Below are 11074 nucleotides of genomic sequence, written 5' to 3' on the forward strand. Positions count from 1 at the left end.
TATCCTCCATCGTCCTTTGTGCATGCCCCTGCACCCTCCTTCTTGCCCATCATAGCCATTGTGCTGCCACTAACCCTCCCACTTGCCATGCATGGTCTTCTGTGCTGCCATGGCCCCTCCCACCTTCCATGTGTGGTCAGTTAGCTGCCCCTGACCCCCTCCCACCTTCCCTCCATGGTCTGTGTGTATGCCATCACAGTCTCACTGTTGCTCTTCATGGTGTGTCTTGCTTCTAGTGCCCATCCTGCCTGACCTCCATGGCTATCTTGCTGCTCCTGCCCTGCCCCCTTGCCCCCAGCCCTCTGTTTACATGTGCAGACCCCTACTCCCTCCCTCCTGGCTTGTCTGTTCCATTGTAATGCCCCTGATCCGTCCCTCCTGCCCTTTATGGTCTGTTATGCTGCAGCTTTCTCTCCTGTCTGTCCATTATGGTCAGCTAGCTACTATTGCCTCTTGCCCCTCTGTTCTCTGTTGTCCATGTGCATGGTCCTGTCCCCTCCCTCTTGCTTTCTATGGATTGTTGTGCTGCACTCCCATCCCGCATGCCCTGTGTGGTGTATTGTGCTGCTGCAAACCCTGATGCCTGCCCTGCAGGGTCAGTTTGGTGCACCTCTCCATGTCCCTCCTGTCCTCTGTTATCCAAGTCCATGTCCCTACCCCATTTCCTTCCATGATCCAATGTACCATACTTGCGAACATTTTGAGCTTGGTAAGAGGGAGATTTTGAAAAAAAACTGGGGTATTGATTTTCCCCTTTGAGTTACATTGAAAAAGAGGAGATTGTAGACAGGAGACAGATCAAATAAAGCCCATTTGAGCTTAAAAACATTGGACGTTTCCTGGCTGAATCGGGTCTGTTGGCATGTATGTATGTATGTATACATTTGGGCTCTTTTGTCTCTGGTGGCCATCTTGGGAGACTTATTTGTTATGAAGTTTCCTAATTTCCTCATTTACTGCAGTCTCCTCAGTAGGAAATACTTTCAGTTTTTTACTTTGATTCCACTGTAGTAAAGCTACTGCTCACCAGGGAAAACTGCTGCTGGTATTGAAAGTGCATGTTTCAGTCTGCATGTCAGAATTTTTTAATGAAATAGAAGAGGATTTGAGAAGTCACTTCTTTCTGCAGCACTAATCATACTTTTTATGGAAAAATGAACCCCCTCATTTTGTTCCTTTTTAAATTAAATGTTTTAAGAGTTACCACTTTAATCCAAGCAAGATGGCTTCAGGTGTGCCATACGTTTATCATAAGTAGGACTGTTAGCGCTCTAGTTGTTCTTTGGAACACTCTGGGAAGCTGCAGTAGAACACAAAGGAATCAACTGACAGTCTCTGCCCTTGTTGGATGTACATGTTTTACTGAGAATGTCAGACTTCATTCTCACATGACTGAGAAAGATAATGTGAATTTACAGAAAATAAGCTCTAAGTTTAGCTTATAGATCACCTTCCAAACCTCTGTGGGAAAAGCATGAGAAAATATTTTTCTCTCAATCATGATATCCCAGCAGAAGGCTTTTTCACATGGTGAAATCACCTTAGAACATACCACAATTCCTAGAATGAGTATGGTACCATCAACAAATGATTTATAATGTAACTAAAGTCTTAAAACCTTCTATTAACTGCAATGCTTTTTAATGAGGTGCTATCATGTATATTGGTCCCAAGATGGCTGCCAACACTTCTTGGATGAAGTGCTGACAGCCAATCAGATCTCAGGATAAGATGTGTGGCTAGGCTCCGCCCACATATATATATGATTTTACTTTTGATTTTCTCAACAGATTGACACCAGACCTGCAAAAGGCACTTCCCTGAGCTGTGGACTACCTCTCTGCCAAATTTCAAGTAATTCTGTTCAGCCGTTCAGGCTGTACCTTGGACTAAAGGTCCCTATGGAAAATTGCATGGGGGAAAATGCATTTTGGGACCCCCCTTTTTCCTCAGCCCCCGCTTGACGAATCCCCCCGACACTTTAAGGGTCGGAGCGGAGCGGAGCGCCCCACCTATTTTGAAAATTTCGCGAGGATTCGTCAACCGGCGCCAAAGTTATTCCAAATAGAATGTTGCGGATTTCCTATGGAAACACGGTCCTAACTATAACTATCTACTGGCGACCGCCAGTAGATAATATATATATATATATATATATATATATATATATATATTCACTGAAAAAACCATAGGTTTCACACACGTTATAGTTAGGAATTAGCATTTAAAAAACCTTGCAAATTCACTGAAAAAACCATAGGTTTCACACATGTTATAGTTAGCGGAAATTTTACTGATAAAAAACCAATGAAATTCCCCCGTTATAGTTAGTGCAGGCAACTATAACTCACGCGACCGCAATCCTCTGCTGATGCTAATACTGTATTTAGACACTTATTTGCCCATGTCTTCTTCCATACATTTTTAGCTATACATATATTACAAATATTTTTTTTTCATAAAGACACATATGTCATCAGCAGAAGATTGCGGTCGCGTGAGTTATAGTTGCCTGCACTAACTATAACGGGGGAATTTCATTGGTTTTTTATCAGTAAAATTTCCGCTAACTATAACATGTGTGAAACCTATGTTTTTTTCAGTGAATTTGCAAGGTTTTTTAAATGCTAATTCCTAACTATAACGTGTGTGAAACCTATGGTTTTTTCAGTGAATTTGCAAGGTTTTTTAAATGCTAATTCCTAACTATAACGTGTGTGAAACCTATGGTTTTTTCAGTGAATTTGTACGGTTTTTTAAATGCTAAGTTACTTTACGCCATTCGTGGCGTGCGCGCCCACTTAACGCAGTTCGTTCCGTGCGCGCACAGTGAGCACGCGGTGCGCTTCTCGCACCGCGCGCCCACTTTACGCAGTTAGTGCCGTGCACGCACGGTGGGCACGCGGTGCGCTACGCGCACCGTGTGCCCACGTTACGCTAGATGGGCCATGTACGCACGATGCGCTTCGCGCACCGTGCGCACATGGAGGACATATGATGCACTTCGTTTTGAAAGGTAATATTTTAATTTTTCGTATATGTTATAAGCCATCGGGCACCATTTGCACACGGGGTGGAGAGAGTGTGGATAATTGGTTTTTTTTATTATTTTTTTTTTTTATATTTTAGTTTAACTCATCTTTAATAAGCCATGAACAATTGGTGTCCTTCGGGCACCAATTGCACACGGGGTGGGGAGAGTGTGGATAATTTTTTTTTTTTTTATAATTTTTTACCGTACGCGTACGGTAAGCGTAATCGGCGAAATTAGCGAAAAAATAAAAATTCTGTTTTTGGCCTTGGGGGATCTTTGGGGACTCCCTCAACATTTCTATGTGTGTGGGAGCTGTCTAAACAGCCCCTTTACATGTTTTTGGGCTTAATATTTTAAACATCACTCTCAGTGCGAGAGAGAAAATGGCGGCCGCCGCTTCCTGGTTTCGGCCGATTCGAATGTTTACTAAGATCTAAGAGCCAATCAGAATCGCGCTCGCGCACGCCACCGTACGCGTACGGTAAGCGTACCGTAAGCGCACCGTAAGCTGGCTCAGATATATATATTGATTTAAAGGCTATTTTCTCAGAATCTACTGAACAGATTTACACCAAACCTACAAAAGGCACTTCCTTGACCTGAGGACTACCTCTCTGCCAAATTTCTAGTAATTCTGTTCAGCCGTTCGGGCTGTAGCCCTGTCTAAAGGTCCTATGGAAAAATGCATGGGAAAAACGCGTTTTGGGACCCCCCTTTTATCTCAGCCCCCGCTTGACGAATCCCCCCGAGACTTTCAGGGAAGGAGCGGAGCGTAGCGCCCCACCTATTTTGAAAAATTCGCGAGGATTCGCCGACCGGCGCGCACGGAATGAACTGCGTTAACTGGGGGCGCACGCCACGAATGGCGTAAAGTAACTTAGCATTTAAAAAAACGTACAAATTCACTGAAAAAACCATAGGTTTCACACATGTTATAGTTAGCTGTACATTTCACTCGTAAAAAACCAATGAAATTCCCGCGTTATAGTTAGTGCAGGCAACTATAACTCACGCGACCGCAATCTTCTGCTGATGACATATGTGTCTTTATGAAAAAAAAATATTTGTAATATATGTATAGCTAAAATTTAATGGAAGAAGACATGGGCAAATAAGTGTCGAAATATAGTATTAGCATCAGCAGAGGATTGCGGTCACGTGAGTTATAGTTGCCTGCACTAACTATAACGCGGGAATTTCATTGGTTTTTTACGAGTGAAATGTACAGCTAACTAACATGTGTGAAACCTATGGTTTTTTCAGTGAATATATATATATATATATATATATATATATATATATATATATATATATATATATAAAATGTGATGTTCTTATAAGAAGGTTAAGATCATTGCGATCTCATGTTGAGGTCATTATGGAAACAATAATATGGTAACTGCTTTCTATTCATATTCAAGCATGTGAATCTATGAAAGACACCCCAATACTGGAGAAGAACAATTGTTACTTACCTGTAAACAGGTGGTTCTCCAGTATTGGTGTCTTTCATAGATTCACATGCGGCCCTCCCTCCTCCCTTCAGAGGCTTTTTCCTCCTCATAAACTATGCATACACTTTGGTGCTACGAAAATCTGAGGTCAGGAACTCTGAGGAGAAGGTTCTGGAGAGGTGCTGACGCCTGATTGGCTGTAGTTTGGACCAAGATAATGACAGAGATAGACTGCAAATGTCTTTTTTCTCTCTCCATGTATCCCTATGGAGATTTCATATAGGTACATTCTTGGTGTTTTTACACCTACATAGCTTTATTTATGGTATTATTTAGGTATATATTATGACTATATATATTGCTATTTTATTTACCGTGGGACTCCCACTCCGACGACGGGGAATATTTAAGCATGTGAATCTATGAAAGACACCAATACTGGAGAACCACCTGTTTACAGGTAAGCAACAATTGTTCATATGCGATCACCCAACCGTAAACTAGACTGCTTGAGGCCTCTGTAATTCTCAATACCTGTACGTGCCCATTGACTAAGGTCGGTATGCAGCTCAAACCCGAGGGCCAAATGTTTGCTGAAGGCTCTCTAGTAATCGAACATCTGGGAAACTGAGCATAGCCCAATCCCATTCCCTCTTACAGTAGCCACACTCGAAGCAACTCTGCTAATTAAATGTACTCCATAGGCAAAATGATAGGCTCTACCTCGGCACCCACCCACCCCTCATTCCCTTTAGATGATTTCACACGCTCTGAAGAGGTTTATGACATGAATACATATTAAATAAAGCAACAAGCGTAGCAACCTAGTGATTCTTTCAGTAGACCTTTTGGGGTCCCAGCCCACCAGGCAGTTCAGCTATCTCAACCTGCAGGCCTACACGTGCAGGTTAACATCATCTTGGGGACATACAGAAAGCCTCCCTGGGAATGCATTCTGCCCGTTTATAACTGTTGGCTTTGTGGTTTCTAACTCACATTTGCCTGCTTTACATTTGCTGGCTCTATTTGGTTTTGGCTGTTCAGCTTGAGTTTGCCCCTTCCCTTGCCCAAACACTATTAACTGTATTCTCCACAAGTGCTCGCTTTCAATGAATGGGCCTTTAAATCTTGTTCCTATCTTGTCACATTTGTTGTGCTTTCAAAGGCAGAAATCAATGTTAGGCTATGTCTTCCTGGGAGCTTGGTGTTTATGTTTCTTTATCTGATTTCAAAGTGAGAGAAGTTGACAATCATGCTGGCTACTGGAGGACTGCTTGAGAAAGACGCTATGATATTTTTTTTCTAGCAGACAGCAAACATTTAAATGTCGTTAGGTGAACTGTGCAGATATTTCAGTGTATACCAGAATTAGAAAAGCTCAAAGGAAGAGCATTCATTTTTGCTAATTCTGAAGTGTGGTGGAAATAGATATTTTAATACGATCAAAACAAATCAGTACACTAAGTGATGACACTTCCCATATTATCATTTGTCCACTGTATATTTTTTATCAGAAAAACTGTATGTCTCTGCAAATGTAATGAATGGTCATTTCAAGTGAAGATGTGTTGTCTGTAATGGCACTGTGCTACCACACAATGCATATTCCACTCTACTCTGCACCACTCCACACTGTACCACTCCACACTGCATTACTGTACTCTACTCTGCACCCCTCCACGTCACTCTTCCTTCGCTTCTATACAATGCAACACTGCAGTCTGTGCCAATGCACTCTACTCTGTACCACTCCACTCTGAGTGCGCTCTATGCCAATCTAATCCACTCGACGTCACTCTAACCTATTCTGCGGCACTCTAATTTTCTCTGCACTCTATGCCATTACTATTCGCCACTGCACTCTACCATGCATCAATCCACTCTGAAACAAATTTACTCTGCGACACTGCCCTCCACTCGGCGCCACTGCCCCCCACTCGGCGCCACCCCACTCGGCGCCACCCCACTCAGCACCACCCCACTCGGCGCCACCCCACTCGGCGCCACCCCACTCGGCGCCACCCCACTCGGCGCCACCCCACTCGGCGCCACCCCACTCGGCGCCACCCCACTCGGCGCCACCCCACTCGGCGCCACCCCACTCGGCGTTACCCCACTCGGCGCCACCCCACTCGGCGCCACTCCACTCTGCGCCACTGCACTCAAAACCAATGCACTCTGCACTACTGCACTCAAAACCAATGCACTCAAAACCAATGCACTCAAAACCAATGCATTCTGTACTCTGCACTACTGCACTCAAAACCAATGCACTCTACGCCAATATACTCTACAACACTTTACGCCATTGCACTCTACGCCATTGTACTGTACGTCACTGCACTCTGTGGCACTCTATTCTATTCTGCACCACTGAACTCCACGGTAATGCACTCTACGCCTCTTTACTATACACCACTGCACTCTAAGACAGTCTACTCTGCAACACTGCACTCTCTGCCACTGAACTCTATGCCTGTATGCTGCGCTACTCTACTCTACGCCACCCTTCTGTAAACTACTGCTTTCTACGCCAGTGCACTTAACACCACTTTACTCAAAAAACAATGCACTCTACGCCACTGCACTCTATACAAATTACTGTGCACTACTACACTCTACACCACTATACTTTACTCTGCAACACTCTATGCCACTGTACTCTAAGCCACTCTATTGTAATCTGCACAACTGTACTCTGCGCCCCTGCTGTCTGCACCCCTCTACTCTATACCTCTCCACTCCGCCACTGCAGTCTCCGAAAATCTACTCTGCAAGACTGCACTCTTCGCCACTGAATTCAGTGCCACTATACTCCTCTCACAACTGCACGCTATGCCACTCTACAACATTGTGCTCTGTCAGAGCACTCTACACCACTCTATTCTACTCTGCATCACTGCAGTCTGCCACTGCACTCTACTCTGCACCCCACAACTCTGCACCACTCTACTGCCATTACACTCTGCATCACTCCACGCCACTGCAATCTTTTCTGCACCACTGCACTCCATGCCACTGCACTCTGTGCTACTATTCTAAGCCACTGCACTCTATGCCACTCTACTTTACACCTCTGCACTCTATCCTGCATCATTCCACTCTACCGTGACCCACTCCAGTCTACACCACTTCACTCTGCTCTGAAACAATCTACTCTACGCTGCTGCACTTTATGCAACTGCAGACTACTCAGCACCACTCTACAGTACGCCACTGCACTCTACGCCAATGCACTCTACACCGCTTTACTTGAAGCCTATGCACTCTGCGTGAATCTACTCTGCATCACTGTACTTTACGCCGTTTCAATCTAGGCCACTCTACGACTTGCCACTCTGACTCTCTACTGCATTAAATTCTACTCCACTCTATGCCACTCTACAACACTACTCCACTCTGACGCTTTATGCAACTCCCTCTATGCCACTCCATTCCACTTTACTCCACTCTGTCATACGACACACTATTCCACTCCATTCTGACACACTCCTCTCTGCCTCACTGAACAGCACTCTACTCTATGCCATTCAACTCTCCTACACTACTCCACTCTATACCAATCCACGGCAATCTACTCCGCTCTAGGCAGTACTCTCTACGCCACTCCCCGACACTGTCACTCCACGACATCCTATGTCCTTCAATTCTACGACACTCTACTCCCTCCACAACACTCCACGCCCCTCCATGCCCCTCCACTTCACCTGTGCCTCTCAATTCTACATCACTGTACGCCACTCCATAACATTACACTGCACTCCACTTTGACACTCTATGCCACACTCCTTTACCCTACTAACTTTTAGCCATGCTGAACGGTAGCCACACTGGTGTACAATATGGTAATACATATTGGCAAAGCCTATAGCCCTTGCATAGTCGAGACCTGTTGACTTTGCCAATACTTATTACAATAAGACAGATCGTCAAAGCTTCACATCCATATTCCCAGAGAGGTCTCTTGGGCGATGTTCTTTACATCTGCCTGCACAGGCCAGTGTTTACAAGTTCCACCCACCTAACTACTACACACCAGCCACATGTAGACATAAATGCAGTGATAACAATGTTTGTTGCTCCGACATAGGCCCAGGGCCACGGTTATTAGAACTCAGGCACACACCTTCATATATATTTGGCCATGACCATATTTTTTTCCGAATGAAGCAGACCATTTTGGGCCAACGTGATCTCGTTGAAGCTGTATTTCCATCCCACGGCAGCGTTCACTGCTTGTGTCAAACATGTGCTCCATCTAGTCAGGCACTTTAGCAAGAGTGCAGTATCTGCAGCTGTCAAGTACTGTACCACTTGCCTTCACGTAAAGCGACTTTCTTCCGCAGGGACATGTTGTGTGTACTACGATGCTTGCCGCAGTGTGGAGCTAGGGGGAGTTTTACACTGCTCTGCGTGCACAGCTGCCCTGGGCTATACTAAGATCTATTCGGTGCTCTACGGGCAAATCTAGACTTCTTCGTGCTACAGGCTTAGTTATTGTTGTGAACCTCCGGATTGTTTACAGTGTGGTATCTCTAACAGACACATGGGCTGCACTCAAACTCAAGGGGAGGGCAATATGGACAGCTAGGAGTGAGCTGACCTCGTGCACTGGCAATGTAAAGTACTTTGATAAAGTTGTCAAACCGGATTCTTCATTGATTCTTCTTTATTTTCACGGTCTGGTTATAAACTCAGTGGACATCCAGTTGTTTTTCAAAACCTTTTTAGACTGGTTTGCTTTTATTTATTCCTGAATTCATGGAATATTCAGGGTATGTGATGCGATCACAGGTGCAGTGCTGCAGAATCAGGGGGCAGGTAGACCGCATGCGTTCTTACAGGAGGTCTCGCTCATGAAGGAGGGATTTCAGTAGAGCTGGCTTTTTACAGGCTGCCAGGAAAGGTAAATCTAGGAGTAATAAGCAGCACTCCTTCCTTTACGGATTATATACTGGGAAACTCCGTAGCTCAGTCACATTCCTTGATCGGGGCCTAGGTAAATGGTGAGTTTCTCTCCCTTCTCACAATGCCATCCGCCATCGATTTGTACTCTTAGATCTTAGTCACCTTGCACTGCAGTGGTGGTGCCTTTTGGGGGTACAACCCATCCATAAGGTGAGTCTAATCTCATTGTTCAGTTTATGGGACTATTGTTGGTGTAAACTCTTCGGTGCACGTTTCTCGTTTTCTTGAATCTTTTCACCCAATGCCACTTGTTTCAGGCTGGAAGAATGCACAGACTGCTCAACGACTGGAGGAGAGAGAAAGAAGTATCAAACAGCACTTGGATCGGGCGGCCAAAGGTCAGTCCATACTGTCCCTGCATCCTAAGTGAATGAGGTGATATCACTTCTTCAACCCCCATAGTATAGAACAGTCATAATCTTTGTAGCATTGCACTTAGTTATTTGCAGAGCTGGAAGAACCATTCTATTCCTCATGAGACATGCCTACCTGCTTTGATGGTAGGACCTCGTGGATTCTGGGGTCCATTTTCTGATCTAGAACACTCAGAATCCTTATGCCTTGCCCCTTGCCTTTGGCCTTGGGTCATTCTGGTTTCTCGCATTCCACCACACTCGCTCCCCTAGCTCAAGCTCTGATGCCTAAGCATCCCGACTGCTCATGCCCTTCCATGCTCCTGCCAGGCCCTTTGGATCCTTATATGCAGCTCCCGACTCTAATACCAACAGCACTTCAATTCTCACTTCCCAGGCCCTTCGCCTAATGGATCATCCTGTCATGCTCCCTGCGCTGTTGCTAGAACCGCTTGGATCCGTGTGCCCTGCTTCCACTCTGTTGCCAAGATCCTTGTGCATGATCTCTTAGAGCCTCATCACCAGTCGCTTTGTGGGCATAGTCACTGGATCTCGATCTACCCATCCTTCGTTGCTTGTGCAAGGACGAGGGCTCTCTTTTTAAATGTATATTTTCCCTGGAAACCGCAAATTGTTTGTTCCTGTGCAGATCTCTTTCATTGGCCTGTTTTTTCTCCTCCGTTTACAGGTCCTCTGCGACAGACCTTTGCACAGAATCCTTTGCAGCAGCGAGAAGGTGCTTTGGTTGCACCCTGCAACCAGAAACCAAAACATCCATGGCGAGACACGATTGGCTAAAATGGCTTTGAAATGGCTAAGATGCACTCTACAACCTGATTCACCATGGCCACCTTGCACCAGGCAGAGTGCATATTACATGGACTTGTGGTATTACAGAATTGTTGGACCTTTTGTTCAAATGGCTGTTTTAACTTTCTGCACCAAAAGCAAGACCAATAAAGGAGGAAACGACAATAAGACAGAGCCTTTGTTCCATTGTAAATTTTGCCAAGGCAGTCAAAAATAAAATACTTTGTTCTGATCTCTTTTTGTAAATGCAGAAGCCCTAGCTATGTTATCAAACAATGGGTTGTGTGTATTTCCTTCTGGTATGCTCCGAGTATTAGGTGGGAATCCTTATTCCACTTCTGCTGTTAGGCAGTGCCCTCATTCCCCCGCAGACACTAAAATGGCCTGTTTTTAATGTTAGACAAACCATTTACCCAGTTATGCTAGTTGCTTGTTTTTTGCTGCCACCAGGTTGG

General features: G+C 44.9%; 1 protein-coding gene across 2 annotated transcripts in view; it reads left to right on the forward strand.

Moving 5' to 3' along the window:
• The window catches only part of LOC146854845 (mitochondrial inner membrane protein OXA1L-like), a 236171-nt gene extending 225320 nt beyond the window's left edge, over window positions 1–10851 (forward strand). For both annotated transcript variants that reach the window (XM_085652222.1, XM_085652221.1), the window contains exons 9-10: window positions 9714–9794; window positions 10498–10851. In XM_085652222.1, coding sequence (XP_085508348.1) covers window positions 9714–9794; window positions 10498–10607 — 191 coding nt within the window. In that variant the 3' untranslated portion in view covers window positions 10608–10851. The remainder of the gene's footprint in view (window positions 1–9713; window positions 9795–10497) is intronic.
• Window positions 10852–11074: the final 223 nt, after the last annotated feature.

This window comes from Triturus cristatus, chromosome 4_1 (assembly GCF_964204655.1).
Source record: "Triturus cristatus chromosome 4_1, aTriCri1.1, whole genome shotgun sequence".
NCBI lineage: Eukaryota > Metazoa > Chordata > Amphibia > Caudata > Salamandridae > Triturus > Triturus cristatus.